The 26,708-nt window shown below is 37.0% G+C and overlaps 1 protein-coding gene across 4 annotated transcripts in view; it reads right to left on the minus strand.

Moving 5' to 3' along the window:
- Positions 1-23,989, minus strand: part of EPHX1 (epoxide hydrolase 1) — a gene marked incomplete at its 5' end in the record, with an annotated part of 82,357 nt that extends 58,368 nt beyond the window's left edge. For 3 of the 4 annotated variants that reach the window (XR_014174628.1, XR_014174629.1, XM_081944128.1), the window contains 7 exons: positions 11,300-11,425; positions 14,557-14,665; positions 15,827-16,038; positions 19,922-20,051; positions 20,922-21,149; positions 22,168-22,348; positions 23,810-23,989. Coding sequence is in view for 2 of the 4 variants with exons in the window: in XM_081944128.1 (XP_081800254.1) it covers positions 11,300-11,425; positions 14,557-14,665; positions 15,827-16,038; positions 19,922-20,051; positions 20,922-21,149; positions 22,168-22,348; positions 23,810-23,989 (1,166 nt within the window). Of the gene's footprint in view, positions 1-6,929; positions 9,987-11,299; positions 11,426-14,556; positions 14,666-15,826; positions 16,039-19,921; positions 20,052-20,921; positions 21,150-22,167; positions 22,349-23,809 lie in introns of those variants that run through there. The other variant, XM_081944127.1, reaches the window with a different exon arrangement.
- Positions 23,990-26,708: the final 2,719 nt, after the last annotated feature.

A 26,708-nucleotide genomic window follows, 5' to 3' on the forward strand; every position in this document is an offset into this window, starting at 1 on the left:
AATTACTTGTTAACATTTTTAGCTGTTAAGAACCTTTAGATCAACCAGTTTTATAGCACTGGGCTTCCTTCAATCGTTAGCAAAAAAAGTTTTAAATATAAGCTAACAATTCTTAATAAACAGCAAAAAGGTGATTAGAACTTTGATTTTGGAAATGGACCAAAGCTCCAGATGGATTTGAAATCATATTTTGGAATGAATTATAATTCATGTAGGAAAAATGTTTTTGTTTTGAATTCTCTTAAAAAAACGTAGAATAAGACTTTAAAGATTGGATGCTAGAGGGAACCAAGAGGAACTAAAAGATTACAATTAAAGGAGAAAAATACTAATACAGAATATTTTAACACTGGATTATTAAAGAGTATTTTGAATAATAGATCCAGAAATCCTTTTTAAAAATGTTTTTTCTAGTCAGTTTTACCTAACAAGAATGACACTGGACTGAAAGTGATTTAAAAATGACAGGCTATAACAGTGGGTCTCAACCTTCCTAATGCCGTGACCCTTTAATACAGTTCCTCATGTGATGACCCCCAACCATAAAATTATTTTATGTTTTCTGTATTTTTTCAAAAATATGTGTTTTCCAATGGCCTTGGGCAACCCCTGTGAAAGGGACGTTCAACCCCCAAAGGGGTCGTGACCCACAGGTTCAGAACCACTGGGCTATAAGAATGATGTGGAAAAGAATGCCACATTGGACACACAAAGAAAACCAACAGATGTTTTAAAGGCATATACAAATAGCCAAGAGAATGGCCTGGATAATTTTCTTATATTGGATTTATAATAGAGGCTTGTTAAAACTTTGAAGAATTTATAAGAATGAATAAAAAAATGCAAAGAAATCAAATTTTAGGACATTATTTAAAGGGGCTAAATACCAAGATTGTTAAAAGTAAAAGGTAGGAATATAAAATTGCTTTATTTTATCAAGGTTAAAATAGAAAATGTTATCTTTGATAACTCTGAATGGACTTTTGCTGATTAAAATTTAAACAACTCAGCTTTTAGGCTTTTTATATTCAAGAGAGATGGGATATGGGATCATTTGTTGCCTTTTAAGAGAAGATAATTTATTAAAATTACTTCCTCCTTGTGATGAAGGAGGAAGTAATTTCTTCATATATATGTTTTATTGTTTTTTTCTATTTTTCTCTCTCCTGCACTATTTTTCTTTTATTTATATTGGTAATTGTAATTTCTAATATAATTGCTATTTTTTTTAAAGGAAATCAGCTGGTTTCTAAAACTAAACCTTTAAATGGTCCCCTATTTCATGTCAATTGTAGATGCTTTCATATATCTACATAATCATAATAAAATCTATCTTTCTCAAGGAGTACAGATATGTGCCAAATGTAATATAACCTAATACATTTCAGCAAATATAAACTGCAATTTATTACTGATAATTTCTATTCCAAATGTTGGGAAGTGTTGTAAAGGTAAATCTTTTAAAAATTATGTTATAAGTAAATTGGATCACAAGCCAGTTTTTTTTTAAGAAGTACACAATTAGCTAGAAGGCATTTTTCATATTTTGTAACAGCTGCCCCACAACTGCTTTGAATAGTTTGGACCAACTGCAAAGAAGTAAAACTGAGACCACAAATACCCCAAAAGGCAACTGCCCTGAAAACTGTCTTCTAATTTTGATACATCAAAAGTATCCATCTTTGTAATTGTAATTATTCTACTTATTTCAGACATGTCAAGTAGCTGCTGCAGAGGTCAGTCTCAGATCAGTCTGTGTTGGATGCAAAGTTCTCCAGGGGCAAATGCAGCTCTCCCAATTTCTTTCACACAGGCCTAGCAATAGAGCTGGGCCTCATTTCCATCCAGCCTGTAAAGGGATCTCTTTGGAAGCATCTGAATGTAGACCAGCTGTCTTTCAGCTGCCTATACAGAGGCATATTGAATCCTTATGATGGAATGGTGATGTGAACGGTGTATGCAAGGGTGTGTGAATGTCTATAAATGATTTGCCAATGTGTAAAAGGGACTCCTGTTTAGTTTGTCTCTGTTTCTAAGTTGTCTCAAATATGAAGGGACTCATTTGCAAGTGATCAGAAATATCTTCAGGGAGGGGATTTTAAAAAAATCAAGATGGCAGCCACAACTATGTAGCCAAAGCCACAGCCTTTTGTATTACACATCACAACAAGTTAAAAAGAGATGAGGCTTTGATTGCATAGTGTCTGGCCTCTTGCCTAATTTTTTTACTCCCCTTTGAATATCTCTGCAAGTGATTCTGGAAAGTGCTATTTTTAGAGTGAGGCTAGGATTTCTGAAGAATATAGTATGCATACAGCTGTTTTTCTAACAGAATTTTTGATACAGTGCATGGATCAAATTACAACTTCTTCTTTCAGAAAAATTATGTCTTCTAATTCACCAATATATAGAGGAGTACAGAATCATATTCTCCTGTTTAATAATGTCTATATTGAAGGACCCATTTATTTGAATACAAAACAGATAAAGTGTTTCCCCCCCTCTGTGATTCCAAAACCACATGAAACCATTTTCACTCATCTGTCTGTTAAATAGTTCTAATTCTGGCCCGGAGGAAAATGAATTTCTGCTGTAACTGGAATTTCTGCTGTAACTGGAATTGGGAATTTCCAGAGACTTTTGGTTACAATTGTCACTATCTCTCACTATTGGATGTGGTGATCCTAAATATTAGAAGATGAACAAATAACCAATTATATGTTCCTTCTCCCTACTCTAAAAGATCAGGTGCATAGCTTGAGGATTTATTATTGGTAGAAACACAATTATTGTAGTGGTAAAAAGAAGTTCCTATCTTTAGATCATGGCACTCCAAGTGGTTTTACCTTAAGAAGGGTAATCCCAACACAGTTGAAGGACATCCGATCGGGATGGCTGGATTAGTTCTTCCCTGCTTGGTGTCATAAATGCTTAGGATGGTCTTTGCCAACCTTTCTTTCAACTCCCATAGATTCCTAGCCAATTAGAGCAGTTGTAACTCAGTGCACTCTGGGGGGCACTAAGAAATCTGCCTTAAAACCTTAAGGGCAAAGGTTTAACTTTTTTTGATTCAGATATAGTAATAGTATTGAGTCAAGGTTAGTTGTCTTTCCCTTGATAGGTATTTCATCCCAACAACTACACAAAGGAAGATAATGCAACACGCTCTGTGTTGGAAGAATAGCTTTAACTGTTTATAACAGAATTTACCCACAATAGCCAATTATCACCAGCCAAAAACTTAGTGAAATGGAGAATAAAATGTGGGAGAAACCATCTTGAATGGATTTGTCAATTCTCTAAGGGGCAAGCAGACAACATTCATGCAGACAAAGGCTACAAGAATGGAGCAATTAGAAATGATCTATTATGTCACAGAGATGTTTCCCCCCCCTGATTTTCTCCTACACTTAAAAAGCAACTTATGTTAAATTATGGAAGCATAAAACGCACATTTTATATGGTTTGACAGGAATTGTAATATTCTGATGTTTAGAATTTCTAAATGAAGGGCACTGAGAGATCAAAAGAATTCAAGAACTTAATGGCAACTACATAATTGAAAATGAAACATCATTTCAGATGCCTCACGATACATATAAAATGGGGCAGCTCTTTAACTACATGGTCACAGCCACCATCAACTTCTTATATTTATTTCTCGCTTTTGGAAAAACATACAAATTTTTAGATACCTAAACAAGAAATAAGAATGGCAACCATTTTTTAAAAATAGCTCAACTCTTTCTTGCAGCAAATCTTATTTATGAGATAGTGACTCTGAGCAGGACATTTTCCATCCTATATTCACAATACTCTTGGCAGCTGAGGCAGCATTTCAATGGGAAGTCAATATTCTAAAATAGGGCCTCTCTTGCTGGCCTCTTTTAGAGACAGAAGCCCTTTAAACCACAACTGAATATTAAGGAGAGCCTGGCAGCCAAACGTAAACATGTCTTCATACTAAATCACCCGATCCTGCAATGATCACATGTCGACTGAACTAATTAAATATGAAAAGGTTAGGAGAACCATTCCATGATGAATAGAAAAAGCATGACCTTTTGATGAGCAGTTTTTCCCTCCATGTTTTAATTTTGGATACTGTGAAGCATATCCTCAAAAGAATCAGTGCAGAATTTTCGGAAAATGTGACTCAATTAAACATAATACAATACAATACAATAGTAGAGTTGGAAGGGACCTTGGAGGTCTTCTAGTCCAACCCCCTGCCTAGGCAGGAAACCCTATACCGTTCCAGACAAATGGCTATCCAACATCTTCTTAAAGACTTCCAGTGTTGGGGCATTCACAACTTCTGGAGGCAAGCTGTTCCACTGATTAATTGTTCTAACTGTCAGGAAGTTTCTCCTCAGTTCTAAGTTGCTTCTCTCCTTGATTAGTTTCCACCCATTGCTTCTTGTTCTGTCCACAGGTGCCTTGGAGAATAGCTTGATTCCCTCTTCTTTGTGGCAACCCCAACATACTGTAGCTCTACATGCCCCAAATTACATTCTCTTTTTGACACCTTGGCCTCACACATAAAAGGGGGAATCTGCCACTTCTTCCTCCCTATGGGCTTTGCTTAAGGTAAAACTCATAATAGAGTGGAATTACAGCCTTGGGTTTGATTAGCCTTGAAAAGAACAAAGATGATTTTGTCACTCATCTAGTGCTTTAGACCCTTGCATTTTAAACTCTTAAACTTTTGACTACACTCAGAATGGACCAGATATTTCAATCAATAGGATTTCTTTATCATAATTAATGCCTCATGAATTTTAATGAGTCTATATACTGTACTACCTTGTGGTAGTCAACAGAGACATGCCATCTTTTAATTACTACTGTACCAGCTATCTCTCTGGTATATTGTGTTCTTTGTCTCATTGTTTAGTTTTCCTTCTTCTTCTTCTTCTTCTTCTTCTTCTTCTTCTTCTTCTTCTTCTTCTTCTTCTTCTTCTTCTTCTTCTTCTTCTTCTTCTTCTTCTCCTCCTTCTCCTTCTCCTCCTCCTCCTCCTCCTCCTCCTCCTCCTCCTCCTCCTCTTTCCAAGAAAAGCATTCGATGAATGTGCATTGGATTTCCCTCTCACCTCTAAAGAGGTTGCTGCTGAAGTCATAGGCTGAAAAGAAAGCCTCCCACACTTCATTGGAAAGCCAGTCTGGCAACCATCATTCAGTAAGCCTCCTTTCCACTTATTTTGTCTGTAACATGACAGATCTGTCTAGTAGGAAACATTAATTTTATTTATGTGGTGGCTCTGCCACAGAGCCTTATCACATGTTGACGTATATTTCAGGAAGGTGACCTCATGCCTGAAACAGGAGATCACATATAGTATATGGAACCAAAGGAGGGCAAATTAAGGTTGTGGGAAAGTCAAGAATAGAAAACAAAACATTAATAGAAAAAGAAATGTCAGATTATCAGAATCTATTGCTTATTAATTTGTTATTATGATAGAATGGTGGGAAGACTAGGAGAAATGACACATACAGGATGCTGTTGGATGTTAAACATGTTCATTAATTCATTTAACTCAGTATTATCACCATTGGTGGCAGAGACTCAAGTATTTTTCCCAACCCTAACTACAAAAGTTTGGGACTGGAATAAAGTAATGAAATTACTTTACTTTCACCAGAATAATACACTTCCCTTTAAAAAATACTACTAAGAACTTAATTTTTTTTATAACAGAGTGATAGTGGGGTGGGACTTCAATCACAGATGCCATCTTGATGCTTTTAACCTCCCCACCCAACTTTCCCGAAAGCGTTATCATTTTTAAATGCCTACTGTCTTCTACAGTTTATTCTCCTTTATTTTAGGAATTACATTTATTGCCATGTGCATGTATTCATTGTTCCTTTAAAAACAAGCCAAAACCCCAGATTTTGAGTTGTCTCCCCCCCCCCAATACACAGGAATAAGATTTATTTACACTTATTTACATATAAAACTCATTCATCAAAAAGCACCTCCAACAACCACATTATTCTGTGATCCAGGATGATTATACTAAAATCACATATTTATAACAGTGACTGGAACAACAGAAATATTAACCTCTGAAAATAATATAAGTCAAAATCTTTCTTCTTTGGCTGTTACTCAAAAGATCTTATAACCAAGATCAGAAATATAAAACATTGAAGATGGAAAATAAAAACCTGATACCTTAACATCCTCAAGTCTGTAGGATAATCCTCAACACTACTTAACTATGGCACACCAGATGCTACTTCTTGAAATATTTCATCCTCATTCTTCTAGGACAAAAGGCTTTTGAAACGTGAGAAGGAGGTGGCAGGTGGCAGGTGCAGCAGAATAGGCTAACCCAGGGGAAGTTTCTCCTCTCTATTTTAACACCTGTCTTTTTGTTTAGTCTGCTTCATGAACACATACACAGATGCAATTGAAATAAAATGCACAGCAGTGCTAGTTAGGATCTTTGGCTGTCAGAATTTTCCATTACAAGCTTCTTTAGGTCAACACAAGGTTAGCTGTTATTTTTGCATGTCATTTCTGGCATCATTACAGTTTACTTGAGCACTGCGTTAAAAATTCTAAAATCTGCACAAATAATCTCTCTCTCTATCTCATCAAGATCCAGGATCTGTAGAAATTCACTTTGATCTCTCTTAAGCTTTTGAATGGAAGGACTTCTTGCATACGATTTGAAGAAGTCATATCAGGCTTGAACACTGTAAACAATTGCACGCAATCATTCAAACCCTCTTTCCACCATTTTATCATCACAAATGTGTGGCACAAAATGGAATGAAAGAAATTTCATTTTTTGAAAACAAAATTTCAGAATTTGGAAATCGAAAAGAATAAGAACACAAAGCTACAAACTAGGAAAATATAATAGTTAGGAATAGATATAAATGAATGTATATGTGGTCTTTGAAATACAAAGAACTTACTCATTATTTTTGTTGATTCAAAATAACATTTAAACATCCAGCATTAATCTTATATGGAAAACATTATTATTATTGCAAAAATATTTTGCTATATTTAACCTGCATTGAAAGACCATTATTTTATTGCGTTAATTTTTCTACCCACAGAAAACAGGTTTTTGCTCATTTTTGAATATCACTTTAGTGATATTTAGTGAAAAAATAAGTTTATATTTCCAGTGTAAAGCTAACTTTATATTTCCAAACAGGAACAGCCATTGTCCTCTGCAGCTTTGCCATTAAAGTTGGTAATATGGACCAATTTGTTTACCCCTCCCACAAAAACAATCTTTAAAAAATGACAATTAATATAATTTAATTTTAATTGAATATGCCATCTATGAATTATTGTCCATAGTTAATTCTTGATGATTTATTGAAATACTTTAAAAAGAAATACAATTGTACAGAATGTTGCAATAAAATTCATGAAAATCAAATTCACACAATCCTTCCTGAAATATTTAAGATTTTCAAGGGACCCTCCTGTTTTATAAAAATGTTTATGAGATTCATTTTCTATTTTAAAAAGTAGACGTACACTATTTTCTGAAATTTTCAATTGGACTTACTCAATTAGCTACATATTTTATGAAGGAAGGCAACTATTACATTTGCAAAATCTGCTCATTAGTTAAAACATTGGCATTTATTATTAAAGCATAATTGTAGAAAATATTCTATATGGTAGTGGGCTGTGGAGTATAAATTTGAAGGCAAATATTGTCTTAATTTTTTTCCAATCTCTAGAGTGAATTTTAAATGTGGATTTAAATGGCAGAAGTTTTCTTTCTTTATACTATGAGAAAGGAACAAATACATTCAGGAAGCTAACATACTGGTTTGGAGACTGATAGCTCCTTCTGCTGTTTCTTTGTTTCAGCTAGTATATTTCAATATACACTCTAACTGTAATAACACAGCGGCCTGCATTGATTCTTCCCTCATCCTTCAATTTCCTATATTATCATCAAATCTGTTTTATTGTTCAAAGAACTTTTAGAAATGTGTGAAGTTGCTAGTAAGATACACTTTTCTACTGTGGAGTTTTCTGAGTGGAATTGTAATCGGGAAATGCTCCTGACTAGTGAAAAATAAATGAGATCCAAGTCAGTCAGCAAAAGGCTATATCGGCTGCATTTGATGACCAAATAGCCTAAATCAGAGGTGCTCTGTAAAAGAATTGAATTCTAAACAAAAAGATACATGTGTGAACAGTGAGCAGCACTCATCAATTAACATAAAATCAGAAATAATTTGGTAACATTTGATCTCTGCAGGAAGCAAGACAGAAGTTCTAGAAGATATGGTTTGAGACTGGAAAATATTTTTAAAGCTTTGAGTATTGTACAATTCCACTACTCCATCCTTACAATCACCCTTTTAGTTCCTCCATTCTCTACTAAGCTCATTCTTCACTGCCTCTATCTTTGACTATTTTTTTTAAAAAAAAAACTCAACTCCTGGTGACATCAGGCTTCAATTTTCTTGGTATCTTTATCATTGCCCTCTTCCATCATGTATTTTTTTAAAATAACCATTGAAAACCTTCTCTTGGAGGTCAGAATTGTTCCAGAGAGATGCAATTTATCCCCCAAAGTCAGTAAACACAATTTACATTCATTTGAATAATTTATTCTGGGGCCAGAAGTGACACTGTGGACCATAAGATTGATTTTATATGCCTTTAAAAATGTGTCTTGTTGGCTTTCAGTTCATATAATTTTTGACAAAGCACAGAATCAATAAATCAAAGCTGAGGACATGAGAGTTATTTCATCAGTCTTTCATGCCTTCGGTTTAATCAGCTGGGAGGCACTTTAAATACGGTAACTGACAAAAGTATCAGACAATTGGTTTAACAACCTTAATAATTGTTCTTAGTGTTTTATGCAAAGCAAGGGTGTACATCATGCAATTCCTTTTAACTAAATTATGATTTATTAATGTGACAAAAGAGAAATTATTTGGAATTACAGGAGAAACAATTATATTAACTGTATTTTATTTATCTACATAAAGTTTTAAATTCAACGACTTTGCTCAGCCCCTGCCTATCTTTTTAGAGCACAGTCCAGGCAGGCCATTAAGTGTGGCTTAGAGCAGGGGCATCCAAAGAGAGCTCAAAAAAGTCAAAATGGCAGGTGTGACTGCACAGTCAAAGACTTGATCCTTAACGTGCATCACACATGCATTAAAAAGCAATGAGATTTTGACTGTATGGCCATGCCTGCCACTTTGATATTTTTTGACACTCTCTTGATACCCTTGCTCATCCTGAAATATGTGCTCCTGGAATGCTGCATTTTGCATATCCAGTGAATAGCATCCATATTATCTGAATAAGGTATTGTAAGGTAGGCCAGTGTTATCATCCCTCTGTTTCAAGAGTTTTAAAAAAAGAGGGAAGAGTGACTATGGAAGAGCTACTCGGTGAGCTCATACAGATGAGATTTCCTTTCACTTGTCCTGCTTTCTCTTTTGTGCCTGTTTCTAGATTGTTAGCAAGGATTTGCCCTCTTATTATTTAACTAGCCCATCTAGATGGGTGATGTACAATAATGATGCAAAAAAAAAATAGACCAAGTCTTCATGAGCAGTTCAGTCATTCAGTCATAGCACTGTACTAGCTCATCATGGGTTCAGCTTGAATGGAGGATCTGATTTTCATCAACTAGCATAAACAGAGCCACAATTGGTAATAGTTTAACCCAAATCACCTTTTCCCATATTTAATCGCAATAATCCTGCACTGAAGGTAAAACTATTCCCATCACCCAATCAGAACCTTTCTTCTCTTTCATTGGACAAAGGCGACTTTTTCTACTTTATCTACAAACTGTATGATGTCTGCTGCAAGGAGCTCTGGTTCCTCAAAAGCTGCAAAATGACCTCCTTGAGGCATGAAGTTGAATGAAACGATGTTAAGATATTTCTTTTGAGCCCATGAACGAGGAATGTACAACATTTCATTGGGAAATACAGCAATTCCTGTGGGAACCTCCACAGGCAACCTGCAAAGCAATGATATAATTGCATAATGAAAGGCATGATCTTCTACCAACAATATTGCTTTCTTGAGCCACAAGCAAAAGGTAAAGAGGCACGAAACATAATCCTACCTACACAAAGACAATTGAACATAAATCAGTAGGATTTATTTCCAGGAAATATGTGCCTCAGAGTTAAGAGTAGGTAGGAAGTGATCAAACTGCAGTCCTCTAGATATTGTTGGGTCTCAGTCTTGATTATACTGTAAGATGGAAGTCGGAGTTTGTTATTATTTATTGAATCTGTATTTATTATTTATTCAGTGTCTGAAGACTGTTGGGAACTGGATGAGATAACAGAGTGGCTGTATTTGGACACGCAAACACACCCAAGACAAGGTTCTTTTACCTCTGGTCCTGGATGGGATTGCACAATAGATTTGGTCATCTGAATAGTGCAAATGAGTGTGGAATCTTCTTGGAACTGCTGAAAGGACTGTATTGTAAACAGAAGATAGCTGGTGTTGCATCCTGTCCCTTCTGTTGAGAGAAGGCTGTTAAGTTTTAATGTTGATGGCCTCTTTGACCCCTCTTTCAAACCGCTGGTCAAGAACGTGAACTTTGCTGTCTTCAAAAGAATGACATTTATCTTTCAAATGCAGATGGAATGCTAAATCTTATCCTGATGGGTTTATTCTTTTATGAAGTATTTGTTTTGTTTCTCCAATGTATAGAACTCTACATGTCTCACTGAATTGTATTGCATATATCACATTGCTCAGTTTATGTCTGGGAGTTTTATCTTTGGGATGGGCAAGCTTCTGCCTTAGTGTATTTTTGGGTTTAAAGTGTGTGTGTGTATGTGTGTATTGTGTTGATTGAAAATATTCCTGGGTTTTTCAGATATTCCTGCAAAGTATGGAATGATAATGTTGCTTCATTGGTTCTTCTCTTCTTTGTCTGTTATGGAGGACCTCTTGCTAAGACTCACCACTCAGTGGAGCACAAAATGGGATTGAAGAGAGAACCTTATACCACCAGGCTGAAAGTTTGCCTACCAGCAAAGATGGAAAACAAAAACAAAAAACCCTAAAACACATCAAGGAAGCCCTCAGAACCAATCGCTATCCCAATTGGGCCTTCATCAAATTCAAAAAAAGATCCAGCAGAAGCTACTCCATAACAGACAAAGAAGAGAACAACAACTACTGAATTACACCTAGAGGCAAACTGACAGCCAATGCAGCTTGCAGAACAGAGATATAACACTGACCATCCTAGAGATACAGACCATTCTAGAGCAAGAACTCCAAAATAGAAATATGGCAATCACTTACTTGTCATGTTTTTCTACGCCAATACCCTTCCCCAAAAGTTCTTTGTAGAAGCGCATTGAAGAAACCACACAACCTGAAGTCCAATAGATCATTACATTTGTGAGAAGGTCATCCAGAGTGAACTTCCTGAAAAAGTACAATTGATGCATTGTAATTAATCTCTTTTTACAAACAGTAGCTAGTGCAGCTCACAAGGAATGTAGGCAGTTGCCTTCTGACTTTACTCTGACTCATAATAAAGGGCTCCTATTGGGTTTTGCCTGAAGGCAGCACAATTGATATTCCTCTTCCCCTCCTGGCATCCAAAGCACCAGTAGCCATTGCACTCTTCCTCAACTGTTGTTAGATTTAGCAGAGATGGCCAAATTGACTGCTTTGATCAAAGAAAAAAATAGAATTATTTTTGTTTCTGCTTGGACTTTGTGCTTGGTGTGGAAAAAAATTAAATGAATAAAACTGAATCCTAAAATTTTGATTTTGGGATTTACTGATTCATAGGTTTGTTGTTGTAGAAATGGCTAGTTTATATTATGCAAAAGTAAAAAATTGAGGTTTTGTACTATTTACTGATTCATAGGTTTGTTGTTGTAGAAATGGCTAGTTTATATTATGCAAAAGTAAAAAATTGAGGTTTTGTACTATTATCTTATTCTACTGCACCAAAGGGAGTCAGAAGTCAAGACCTTTTCTTTCTTTTTTCCTTTTGCCCCATACTTTTCCCTTCCCTTTCCCCTGCCTACTTCCCTTTTCCCTACTATTTTCTTTTGTATTTTTGTATTTTATATTATAAACTAATAAATATAATATGCCAACAGGAAAAGAGGTGTTAGATTTCAGCTTCCATAATTTCAGGCCAATATACTAATGGAGTTGAAGCCAAAATTACTGGAGCACCCCTATATTGGAAATGGCATTTTCAATCTGAAAATGAAACATGCTGAGGTCTTCTATTTCTAAATATCCTAAGGCTGCTTTTAGGTTTCTGGAATCTATTTGGGGCTTGTTGCCTTTGACATTAGCCTAGCAGTTGTGTTCAATGGAGAAGACTTCTTCAGCTTCCCACCTGGGTGTTACATTGATCTTGCTTGCAAATTTCATCACTTCATTCAATTATAATTTTTAAAAATTATCTTCCCTGATTGAGTAAAATTGTTATATGGCTAAGACCATAGCTGGAATGCCTTCTCCCACCTATTTATTCTCTGACAACTTCGTATTCCAATTTCCTACTTGATCTTACATGCCAACAAAATATATCTTAACTTAGCTTCCTCTAGATGGGCAGGAATACAGCTCCCATCATCCATACTTAAAACCACTAACTGGCAACTAGCTATTGTATTCCAACGCATCTATGGAGCCCTGGAGTGGCTGCTATGCAAACCTAACTGGGAATAAATCCCAGTGATTTTATTTTAGATGTAGGTGTCCATAACGTTTAGTATAAAGAAAATGAGAGAGGGCAGAAATGTCACTTACAGTGACTTTGACAAACACATTATTCTTTTTGGCTGTGATTTGCAACATCATTTTAATTAAACTGTTTTCTCTCCAGAATGGTAAGAGTAAATGAGTACTTTGTGATATTTATTATTCATGAACTGAATCTCACCATATGCAATTAATAATATATTAACTAAGAAGATGATAAAAACACGAGCAATTACTGCCTATTAATGCTGCATCTGTCACTCAATGCAAGGAAAATGTATCAAATATTTCTGAAGTGAACTCACTGTTAATAAACACCTAATAAATATCATTGCCCAGTATACCATTGCTTTCAAGGCAAGCTACAAGCTGATACCATTCCAAGCAATTTTTTAAAAATTAAGGTTTGACTGAAATGAAATCATTTGATTTCATTTCATTCAAATTCAATTCATGTGAAAGGAAATCATAAGATTTTAAAAACAGAGTCATAATCTCTCAAGTGCTCTGGGTGGGTTCTAGCAACAATAATAACACATTAATAAGAAGTTGTCAGAAAACCAATTGTTGGTACCCAAAATTAATTTGACTCTTTAGGATCAGGGAACATAACTTACATCCTAGGAGCAAACATTATTTTTTTCATGGTTTTTTGTATAGCTTTCAACCCTATCATCAGCAGATCTCTTTACTTTAAATCACAGCCCACTACCAGGCCTTGAGCCATTTGGAACTGGGCTATGGAAGTGGAGGGTGAGCATATGCGCACATCCTCATTTTTGAGAGTAGTGGGTGAGGATGTGTGTGTGCTCCATTTGCACCAGGCCCATCTCTCATGCAAACCGAGCTGTGTGTACCTTTGACCGCCACGCACCTAGAACCATCTTCTCTTTCCTCCCCCCCTCCACTGGTCCACAAAGCCAGAAAGGTTAGGGAACTCGGCTTTAAATGAATAAAACTGAATCCTAAAATTAGATGTTGTAGAATGCAGGTCAGAGGGAACTAATGGACTCATTCCCTTTCTGTGAGCATATAGTTGACCAGAATAAAATGGAGCACTAGATTATATGGACCTATAATTTGATATATCACACATTGTAGTATCTCAATTACCTTATTTTGTTAAAATTATGTTTTAAAATATTTTTAAATTATCATAATCCTTCTCCTTTTCAATAAGATTTTAGCAGAGAGATTCCATGAGGATTTTGTGCAATGTACAGATCTATTGCTAAACCAAAGCTTCATCTGTCTCTCTCACAATTAGCTCTGCAATTTGCAAGCAAGTGCACAATTTGTAAACAGCTTTACAGTACGGATGAGCAATCTATACTAGTCTCCACACAATCAATGTCTCATAGTGAATTTCATGGGGCATCAACTTGGAAGCTGCTGAGGCAATGCTTCCTATTCATTCATTATTTATAATTAACCATATTTTAAAAATCAGTCAAGTAGAACAGTGATAAAGTACAAGATATCTTATAGGTATCCCTGACTCCACAATTTATGCCACAGGAAAGATGCCCCATAAATGAAAATTAGGTTTTGCACACTGTAAGAGTCACGTTGAACTAAGAATTAAGTTGAAACATGGGAGAGCTGTTCTATAGAAGTTCTTTTTTTCTAGTTCAATAAAATTACAATCATCAGCAGAACTCATTGCATGATTAGTCCTCAGAAGAGCATTGTGGAGCTCCTAACCCATCAGTGTTTAAGCATATGAACACATCGCAGAACAACATAAAACAAATAGATACAATATAATTTGGGACAATTAAAGTCAGCTAAACTACGCTCGGGATGGGGTGGTAAATAACACCTACTTTTCTAATCCGCCATCTTCTAGTTTTTTAAAACTGCGATCAGTCCATGTAGAAAACTTCTCCAAGATGTATGCAGCCAATCCCACAGGAGAGTCATACAAGCCACAGCCTAGGAAAAAAGAGAAAGTGGCGAGTTTCAATTTAGATAACTTTCAGATGCCTCTTTTATAATGGAATGCTTTCTTTTGAAGTGTGTGTGGGGGGGGAATTGCTCATTGCTGCCTAGGGAACTATTAGCTAAAAGAGTGAGAAGCCCATAACTGGCAGAAAAAGAAACTTGGAAAGGATCTGCTCTAACTTATTATGTGGTAAAAAGAGACAGTGAGATTTCTACTTTCAGACTTGTAAGATTCTGTTAATTTAGTCTTACATTAACAGAATCTTATGAGTTTGAAAGTACACATCTCCCACTGACTCTTTTTATCACCTGATTTCATTACTAATTAAGCAGAATTAGAAGTAAAATCATCTTGCTGTGTTTCTTGTTTAATCTACTTGGGGGGCTTATGGATACATAACAAATTACTGTCCCCAGATGACATTTAATAAACAGATTCATGACAAGGAACATTATGGGAGAAACAGCATGTATCAAACACTGCAAAAGAATTAAGACACTGCACACTGTTTACCAACACTAGCAGTTCCCCATTTAATCCAATGTTTTAATAAAGGGAAAACAAGAAGTTTAAGAATGTTCCTTGCAACCCACTTGTATCATATTAACTATGAAGCTAAGTCAAGACTTGTCCCTGCCTTGTCGGCCCACCAGCTTTCCCTTGAAGGCAGAACTACTACCATAAGGAAAAGAAGCTCATTGTGTTTCTCATCTGTTTCAAAGAATGCTTCAATTGGATAGATGGCAGTACTTTTACTCATATATACTAGTACAGGTTACACAACTCATGGCTTACTAACCACTGGAAGCCCCAATAGGTATCCACAGAGCTCAGTGACTACTGAAGGTTCCCAACCCCCTTTTGTGAAGTCCTTAGAACAGATTCATCTACAGAGAAGGTCAAAACACTCAGAGCCAACAATGCATTTGAAGACTTGCCTCAGTCTAAACTACACACCTGAGATTTCACCTACCTTCTAACTAGCTTTGACCCGTTAGCATTTTGGTTCAGCCAAGGTTGGCTACATTAGATGCTTCTTACCACACCTAACTGTAACTAAAAAAAAAACCCAAAGGTGCATTTCCTGATTCTATAAATACTTGTCTGCAAAAACAAGCACACGCAATGCTCAAAGCAAAAGCTTCTCTTACCTACAGTGTCTGGCTTTGTAGCTTGAAGGTGCATATAGCCAGTCTCTAGAATAAGTTTAGAGACCATTTTTTTGAAAGGAAAGATCTGTTGAATATCTTCTGCCTGGAAGCCAAATAGTCCTGGGAAATATTGTCCCAGTAGAATGGAGAGTTGCTGCTTGTAGCTGATAGCGGTCAGGAATACTACATTTAAGTGAATGCCTTTCACGTGGCTAAAACAATTGTTTAGAAAGAAGTCAGGCACTTTAACAATAACATTGTGATTTGTTCAAATTTGTATATTTATGTCTTATTACTCAAAGTAAAAATGACACACTTGATTCTTCAGGATATTACAGATGTAAAATAAATCTTCAACAGAAGTTTTGGGGACATAGTCATGTGACTCTCAGCCATTCTGCTTTAAAGTGGTACATCCAGATGGCATAAGTTACACTATCTAGCAACTCTATGTAGCGTGTCCATTGGCTGAAGAAGATGGTCCCTGCAATTCAAAAGCTTGAATGATAACTTGGAAAGACTAGTTCAATTTAAGAAATCAGATGTTTAGTTTTTTGGCAGGTCATTATTGTTGTCAGTAATTCTTTTTCCCAGACCACATCCATTGATAGGTCACTGCCTCTATGGACAACTCCTTCCTTTAATCAAAAATATACCCCAGAGAAAAGAGGTTCTCTTACTGTGCAGGGACCTCTTGAGCTGCCAGCTGTATGCTAGAGTGTTAAGATGGGGATGAGGTAAGAAGCCCCATGGATATTTTGGTTTCTGTTCTCATTATGGACCACATCCATCCAGTGCAAAATCTGACAAATTCTATCCTCTGTGTATTCTTGTATTTATACAATCACTGACAGTTAATGTTTTCAGAAGTCAGCTTAAGGCAGTGGGGGGTTCCTACTGGTTCGGCCAAACCAGTAGTTTGATGGCAGCGACCCAGGCCTGACACACCCCCAAACTAGTTCTCCAAACTAGTTCATCTTGTTTTTCAGTTCTGCGCAAGCGTAGAACAATTTTAATTGCACTGTGCATACATGTGCAGTTCGCATCATGCACAGGCAGTGCACATGAAGCATGTGCGAGAAGTGTGCACACAAGCAAACCGGCAGTAGTGACTGCAGGAACCCACCCCTGGCTTAAGGGATATTAAAAATACAATGCCAGTAGACATCCATTCATGGTCAAAAAGGAAGAGAAGACAATAAAGGAACTAATATTTCTTTGGTTGTTTTTTAACATACAAATAATCCTTGACTTATGACCGGTCACTTATCATTGAATTGTGATTGTTTTGAAAATGGCAGCCCAGCAATGAAGAGGCCTACTCTGTTTCCCTAACATGAACTCTGGAAAAATCCACAATGGTTTGCAGAGTTCAAGAGCTTCTTGAAGCTCACTTTAAGGAGGCAGAGTTAGTCCCTCCATTCCTGGGCTATGTGGCATGATCCCAGAAGCAGCTGCTATTTTTGGAGTGCCCATAATTCAATGAAGCTGCCATGAAAATGGCAGCCACTTCTGGGATTGCACCATGTGACCGAGGAACAGAGTGGCAAACTCTCCTTTCCTAACTTCCAGAAGTCTTCCAAAGGCAAGTGCACAATGGGTGATGTGGGGTGAGGAGGAAGGTGCTGGGCCCAAACAAGTGATGGAAAGCAGAGCACAGGCTATCTTAGGGAGTGTGGGAGGTCTTTGGAGGCCTGGGGCAGAAGCTGCACTAGACCTCCCAGGAACTTCCCCAGAGTCCCTGAAGCACCCTGTGCTCTGCTTAATGACCTGCTTGTTTAAAAACCACGTTAGGAAGAGCAAGGAAGGTGGGGTCATAAGTGAGGTAATCATGTACAGTGGGGCAAAAAAGTATTTAGTCAACTACTAATTGTGCAAGTTCTCCCACTTAAAAAGATGAGAGAGGCCTGTAATTGGCATCATAGGTAGACCTCAACTATATGAGACAAAATATAAAAAAAAGACCAAACAATCACATTGGCTGATTTGGAAAGAATTTATTTGTAAATTATGGTGGAAAATAAGTATTTGGTCACCTACAAACAAGCAAGATTTCTGGCTCTCACAGACCTGTACCTTCTTCTTTAGGAGGCTCCTCTGTCCTGCACTCATTACCTGTATCAATGGCAACTGTTTGAACTTGTTATCAGTATAAAAGACACCTGTCCACAACCTCAAACAGTCACACTCCAAACTCCACTATGGTGAAGACCAAAGAGCTGTCAAAGGACACCAGAAACAAAATTGTAGACCTGCACCAGGCTGGGAAGACTGAATCTGCAATAGGCAAGCAGCTTGGTGTGAACAAATCAACTGTGGGAGCAATAATTAGAAAATGGAAGACATACAAGACCACTGATAATCTCCCTCGATCTGGGGCTCCACGCAAGATCTCACCCCGTGGGGTCAAAATGATCCCAAGAACGGTGAGCAAAAATCCCAGGATCACACGGGGGGACCTAGTGAATGACCTGCAGAGAGCTGGGACCAATGTAACAAAGGCTACCATCAGTAACACACTACGCCACCAGGGACTCAGATCCTGCAGTGCCAGACGTGTCCCCCTGCTTAAGCCAGTCTATGTCCAGGCCCATCTGAAGTTTGCTAGAGAGCATTTGGATGATCCAGAAGAGGATTGGGAGAATGTCATATGATCAGATGAAACTAAAATAGAACTGTTTGGTAGAAACACAACTCGTCGTGTTTGGAGGAGAGAGAATGCTGAGTTGCATCCAAAGAACACCATACCTACTGTGAAGCATGGGAGTGGCAACATCATGCTTTGGGGCTGTTTCTCTGCAAAGGGACCAGGACGACTGATCCGTGTACAGGACAGAATGAATGGGGCCATGTATCATGAGATTTTGAGTGCAAACCTCCTTCCATCAGCAAGGGCATTGAAGATGAAACGTGGCTGGGTCTTTCAACATGACAATGATTCCAAACATACTGCCCGGGCAACGAAGGAGTGGCTTCGTAAGAAGCATTTCAAGGTCCTGGATTGGCCTAGCCAGTCTCCAGATCTCAACCCCATAGAAAACCTTTGGAGGGAGTTGAAAGTCCGTGTTGCCCAGCGACAGCCCCAAAACATCACTGCTCTAGAGGAGATCTGCATGGAGGAATGGGCCAACATACCAGCAACAGTGTGTGCCAACCTTGTGAAGACTTACAGAAAACGTTTGACCTCTGTCATTGCCAACAAAGGATATATAACGAAATATTGAGATGAACTTTTGATATTGACCAAATACTTATTTTCCACCATAATTTACAAATAAATTATTTCCAAATCAGCCAATGTGATAGTTTGGGTTTTTTTTTACATTTTGTCTCTCATGGTTGAGGTCTACCTATGATGCCAATTACAGGCCTCTCTCATCTTTTTAAGTGGGAGAACTTGCACAATTGGTCGCTGACTAAATACTTTTTTGCCCCACTGTAGATGCTTCACTTAATGACCATCATGACTTGACTATAATAGCCAGGCTCCATTATGGTCATCAGTTGAGGAGTAGCTGTACTATGTATTGAGAGTGTTAGCTTTTTTTATTCCGAATTACGTTTGGGAGGAAGAAAATTGATTGCTTGTGAATGTGGCCTCTGAATATAACCATTATAGTGCAGCATGAGTATAGTACTGAAAGATCAAATACCATTTACGTAGATGGAAATAATATAAAGAATAATATTAAGACTAATTTTAACAGCAGCTGTTAATGAGAAAACAGGAGAAAACTTTCCATAAACTTATTCAGTAAGATATAAAGTGTAACTTGTGAAAGATTCCAATAATCAATCCAGTCCTACTTCTGTAGTAATAATCCAAGAAACATGGCCTTTACATTTCATGATCCAAAATTTGTTCTGGTAAGACTCTTTTTTCATATTCATTTTTAATAAGAAAAATAAGTTGAAATCTCTTGATGACTAAAAATGCATTGTTTTTTCCAGTGGGGGCTCTGTAAAATGAATTTGTCTACTGTAGATTGATACAGTGCTACTCAACAGTCTAAAGCAGAATAAAGACACTTCATCTTTGAGCACTGCTTCGATAAATCTGATTTGAATTTAACCATTACAAAGAAAAAATCTCACCGCGGAGCAATCTGTGCCAGATTTGTGCATATCAGAGACCCATAGTCCCCTCCCTGAATGTAGAATTTATTAAAGCCCAATTTGAGCATTAACTTATAGAAGACACGGGCAGCACACATAGGATTAAAGCCTAGGGGGGAGGGAAAGGAAAAAAACCAAGTAAGACTTTTTTTTCTAAATTCAGATATAAGCAGTTCTTGCAATTGTTCTTTTATTCATATTTAAGACTGTTAACATTTTCCCCTGCAAATATTTTACCAAAACAATGAGATCACAATTACCAATACAGTATTTCACTAGAAAATCATTCCCTATGTTAAATCTTGCCAGAAGTCTCAATAAACTCTAGAAGAGTTGTCTAAAGACTTGCCCAAAATAGACCCCTCCTCTTCTTTTAACAACATGCAGATAACGACACAGGATGTTCATTGAATTCGGGAGGGGGGGGGCTGTTACATGTGATTGGTGGCTTGTATTGAATAAGGGTGGTGCATTTCACAGCATCTTGGATATGGAGAAGAGACATGTTGTTCAAATCCCACTCAGACACTACAGGGCTGACTAGAATACAGGTAATCCTCAATTTACAACAGTTCTTTTAATGACCGGTTGAAGTTACATCACTGAAAAAAGTGACTTGTGACTGTTTTTCACATTTACAACCATTACAGCAGCCCCATGGGCACATGATCAAAATTCAGATGCTTGGCAACTGACTCATGACAATTGCCGTGTCCTGAGGTCATGTGATCACTGCTTGTGACCTTCTGACAAGCAAAGTCAATGGGAATCCAGATTCACTTAGCAACTGGGTTATTAATTTAACAAGTGCTGTGATTCACTTAACAACTATGGCAAGAAAGGTCGTAAAATGAGGCAAAACTCACTTAACAAATGTCTCACTTAGTAACAGAAATGTTGGGCTCAATTGTGGTCATAAGTTGAAGACAATCTATACCTTGGGCCTTTTATTTTTACTCCCCCGTCCCAAACCAGATACCTTGTTTGCGAGGAGCCTCCGAGAAGCCAAAGCCAGGGATGGAAGGGCAAATCATTTCAAAAACATGGTCACCATTCAGGCCATGGTTTGTAGGGTCAGTCAAAAGAGGGATAATTTTGTACAGTTCATACACTGAGCCAGGCCAACCATGGATCATCAATAAAGGCTTAGCAGACTGCCCTTTAGGCAAGTGCGGAGGTTTTATATGAAGAAAATGGACATTGATTCCTACAGGAAGAAAATATAGACACAGAATCTTCAGAAAATAACTAAATAGATAGGTCAACATAATATAATTTTCTGAGAGTCAATAGGGTCCTGGGTTGTGCCCTGTGGATTTCAAATTAGCATCTGTATTCTCAAAATGAAATTGATTGCAGCCTGAAGCAATGGCCTCTCGCTCTCAAAGGTTGCTGGAGAGCAAAAATGTGGTTTGAGCTTCTTTTGCTTTATTTTTAAAAGTAATCTCAATTTACCGACTCCAGCAAAAAGGGGGAGTTGAGGATATCCACTTCAGTGTATGTAAAAAACATTAAAATGAACATATCTTCCTTGTGTGTGTTTATTGGGGATTTTCTGAAGAAAATGTTTTATCTGAACTTATATGCAGGAAAAGAGCCATGTGGTTGAAAGTATCCCTCTGTGCAAGAGAAACAACACCGAAACTGCCTGATTAGCATGGCTGTGACTAGGCAAAATACACCCCCCCTTCCGTGCCTTAAGCCAAGTTCAGTTTAGTTCCTCCACCATCCCAAAAGGGATGTGAGTTGCCAGGAAGCTCAGAGAAAGAGTTCTCAATCTGCAAAGAGGCAAACTGATTGGCCCCATTCAGCACACATACATCCAGGCCATTGTTTCAGATAGCCAGTTGGCCACACTTAGTTTGCTAATGAGCATTGCAACATTTACAGCTGATTATGTCCTTTTTCAAGGACGTGCTGATATCCATGGTTATCCAGGTTTACTACATCTTGTTCTCTCCATATCCTTGGTACAGAAAAGGGAAAGATAACAAAGAGGGGAATGTTGACAATTCAGAGAACAAGAGGAGAAGACTCTTATATCAGGGAAATATAATAAAGGTTTGGGCAAAGACTCTGTTGTGTGTTCACTCATAATTAAAAGGAAGTACCAGAATGCACCGACTGGCAAATAGGGTATGGCAAAGTTCAGGCACAATTGCTAAGAACACAAATGGCTTAAAATACTCAGCTCAAACATACTATAGTAATTATTAGTGGCAAACCTTCAATCTTTGTTTTGAATTGTGGGAATTGATTGAGAATTTCCACTTGTTTCTCCCAGTTGAACTCATTTCTCCAATAAGAGACAATTTTCTTAAGGTAAATTGCATTAAACCCATAATGAAAACAACTGTCCTCTAATGGCTCTACAAATCTTGCTTTGTCAAGTCTTTGATGTAAATCCTAGAACACAAGCAAAGTGTGTACAGGAAAAAGAAGATAAAATTTAAAAAGCTAACTGGGATACCATGTAATGTGCTCTTAATGACTGCAATGAAGTTAAGTAAATATATCACGTATTGTAAGCTATATATTTACTCCCTTCCTGAGAACTTGAAAAAGGACCACTGCTATGTATTTTGATGGGGTACAACATTATTCTACACATGGAAATAATCATGAATAGTTATTATTTATATTTCAATTGAAAGTTATAGATTATATATAATCTTACTAAAAAGCTTTTGTTAAAATTTGCTGTCTCTGTCAACAATATGCCATTATCTGCATATCATATGCTCAACTGAGTAAGAGGTGTTATTCTGCTGGTTCGCCCTGGTTCAGGTAAACCAGTAGCAGCAGCGGCGGGAGGCTCCACCCACTCACCCAGACATCATCACAGACACTCTGCGCATGTGCAGAAGCGCCACACACGAGCGAAGCAAGCGCACACGCTCCCAGTTCCGAACCAGTAGCGAAGGTAAGAGAAAACCATTACTGCAACTGAGGCATCTTTAATATCACCCCAACCAACAAATCTAAACATTTATTATTAGTACATTCAATAAGGACATTGCCCGTTCTCACCTTATTGCTTGATTAATGTTGGTACGCTTTTATTTTTTTCTCTTCTTTTCTTTTGCTGCAGCTGGCGAGCCTTTTCTGAAGGTCTCTGTAGCTAATAAGAGAGCTCTGGATGGATCTGGAGCTCTGTTATCAGCTGCAGAGGCCTTCAGGAAAGCCTTGCTGGCCTTGCCGGATGAAGAAGTTCCTGAAGGCCTCTGGTAGTGAAAAAGAGGCGGGGGGAGGGGGAGGGGCGCACGCAAGTGAGGTGAGTCAGTGGATGACGTCCCCACCCCTTGAAAATAAGACCTGGTGCCTTTTTTTGGTGGCAAAAAAATATATAAAACAGGGTCTTATTTTCATGGAAACATGGGTAAGTCTAAACCAGTGGTTCTCAACCTGTGGGTCGGGACCCCTTTGGGGGTCGAACAACCCTTTCAGAGGGGTTGCCTAAGGCTATCGGAAAACACATATTTTCGATAGTCTTAGGAACCAAGACACCAATTTTATGGTTGGGGGTCACCACAACATGAGGAACTGTATTAAAGGGTTGCGGCATTGGGAAAGTTGAGAACCACTGTTCTAAACACTATTGCTATTAAACAGGGTCTTGCGTAGTCTCATTTCTTTCTCTGTGAAGAAAGCAACTTTCTATGCTTCTTATATCAGTTATACAAATTAAACTCAAGAGGTAATAGTGAGGTTCATCTGAAGTACTTTACAAGTACTTTAATATTTTGCCTGCAATTCTAACTAGTATTTGAGTAGACGTGCTATTGCATTATCTCTCAGAAAGCATGAACAGATCAGTACAACTAGCCCCCATGTTCTACTGTACTTCAATATGAAAGAGTATCTTACCTTGATCTCCTCCTCTGAGGTGACCACCTTAAAAGGATGTATCATTGTGTCTTCAAAGTCAGGCTTCTGTCCTGCAGCCCACCATCCATCTCCTATAGGTAGATCTTCCTTTTTTTTCTTAGTTAGGAACAAGTAGATAATGGTCCCCAAAACAGCAGCCAGTATCATTTCAAGCAACATCTTGACTACAGAGTCGTAATCAGATTAAAGAACATTTTCATCAGAGAAAAGACTTTTTCTCCCCAGAAAGGAGCAAATAATTTTTCCAGTTTTAAGAATAAGGCTTATATAATTTTAATCTGAACGTGAAGCTCAGTAATATTACAGGATTATCTGAAACGGGGTTGAAACATATCCTTTATGCAAGGAACAATCAACGAAGATTTTGGAATATACTTGCAATTATCCATTGTATATTAGTACATTATTTGTTTATTTTATTTATATCCCACCTTTATTATTTGTATAAACAACTCAAAGAGGCAAATATATCTAATATTTCTCCCTCCTCCTTTTCCTTCGATAACAACAGCCCTATGAAATGAATTGGGCTAAGAGACAGTGATTAGCCCAAGTCACCCAGCTGGCTTTCATGACTAAGGCAGGATTAGAACTCATAGTCTCCTGGATTTTGTCTAGTGCCTTAACAATTAAACCAAACTGGCTCTCTGCCTCATATATACACATGTATAGTGCATGTAGCCATTTGAATTGCTGGTAAGGGTAGGAACACTCATAATTAACTAGGAATTATTTGTTTATCACAATCTTTATCAATTTAATTCCATGTATTTTGTGAATGATGAGATTTAATATTAACACAGATAAGTCAGAATTAATCAAGCAAGACAAAGTCTTTTTTTGTAATTTCAAGTTACACAGCATTTTATAAGAAGTCATTTGTTATGGGAGAAAGTCAGATCTTTCAATGGCAGCACTATAGAATTTGTGCTAAAAACGAATAATGCTTAAAGTACCAGTCTTGTGAATCAAGGAATCATACAGATGTTTGTATGATAAAATAAAATATTGTAAATAAAATATTGCAAATACAATGAAATAATCTTATTTACCCTAGTGTTTAATTTAAATAGGACACTGGACTTCTCTGTTATTGTTTGCCATTGTTTCTGGTCTTTTGGGTGTTTCATAAATACATACATACGACATAAAAGCTATTTTGTTTTCATGGAAGATGCTGCATATTATCAGTTGCTTTATTACCGTAACTTTATTTCTGTTAAGATGTTTCAAAATTGTGAATAAAAACAAGTTGTAAATATAACAAATGAAATACAAAAAACAAATACAAAAAAGGACTGAATTGAAATATACAAGTTATTGTCTAACAGAAACCACAGAATTACAAATCACAGAACCCACACCACATCTACCCACACAGATTCTTGATAGAGGAGTTCAAAGGGAATAGTTTTACCAGTCTGCCTTCGGGGCAATATCTGTAATAATCATCACAGCAGTTACACTATGCACAGGGCAAGTGAAAACCATGATAAGAGTATGGTCAATAACATAATGAGTAACCAGAGAAAGTTTATTCAATATTCACCCACACACGCCCACACTCCTCTTTTGAAGCTTTAGTATTTAAAACAGTGATATGGATACAACAGGCTTAGAAAAACATTAAGACACCCTTTTTGTTCCTTATCGTTGAATAGAAAACTGAAAAAAAATAGTTGATGATGTTTGGTACATTAAAACAGAGCACAGCTTCCCTTAAAACCTGTACTGATTACTGATTAATGGGCACACAAAAACATAAATATATTTGTTCACAGATATTTTGAACAAATTGCAGTGATGAAAAAAATCATAAAAACGAGAGTTTGGCAAGACACTGTAACAGAGATGCCAGGAGATGGTAATACTGAAAATTTCAGTGTGGGAAATAAACAGGGAGGATTGGAAATGGCAAACAAATATGATGCAATAGCAATCCAAGAAAACACTGGAACATTCTGCAATTGTGTAAACATATTCCATAATCGCCTTTAATATATGCACAAATAATGATTTCTTAATATTAATTGTTCTGAGATTTTTAAAATATAAGCAAAGTGAAGAATTTTGTATTTAAACAATCACTACTATCTTAGGAATTATGAATTATTAGCACTTCAAATCTCAAACGTATATTTTTTAAGGAAGTTATTATTCAAAAGGTATTTTGGTGTACGGGCTCCCTGAGTTAATCTTCCCAGAATTGTTTCACAGAATAAACAGAATGGTTTGTTTTTGCACTGTTGGTAAATATGATCTAAAAAAAAGAAAAGAAAATCACAATACTGCATCTTTTACTGTTTTAATGAATACCAACTTTTTGTTTTTACTCTTTTTTGCACTCATGGTCAAAATATGGCCAGCTTGCACTTTAGACAGCTTAAGAAAAGTCAGTGCTAGTAAATTTGAGAACTCAAGCTGAAAGGTTAATGAAAAAGGAACTTCAGCTTGCTTTTGCTTTCACTGCAGGAAATATAACAGATCTGGTCCCAGATTGGAGCAACTATTATGAATAATACATCAATAAAAAAGGAAAATAATTCCATTTTCCATATGGAAATCACCAAGTATAAGCCCTTTATACTCCCACCTCTCTTCCAGAGAAATCTGGAGTGCCCTTCCCTGGTTATTTGGGAATTGGGCTGACCCAAGGAGCTCTATGTAATTCTTTCTGCCAAGTTGTTATTTTTCTTCCAATAAATGTGGTGCCATTGAGTCTTTCATCTGGATGCAAAGGACAAAGTTTGTTGCGTGTCTGTAGACTCTCAGTCGTCCAGATCATGGTTGTCCCAAAGGCGCTCTTTCAAAAGGCAGCTGGACTTTGTTTTTTCCTTCAAAATGTTTTACATCTCATCCAAGAAGCTTCTTCAGTGCT

Source organism: Natrix helvetica, assembly GCF_964273705.1.
Source record: "Natrix helvetica genome assembly, chromosome: 2".
Taxonomy (NCBI): Eukaryota; Metazoa; Chordata; class Lepidosauria; order Squamata; family Natricidae; genus Natrix; species Natrix helvetica.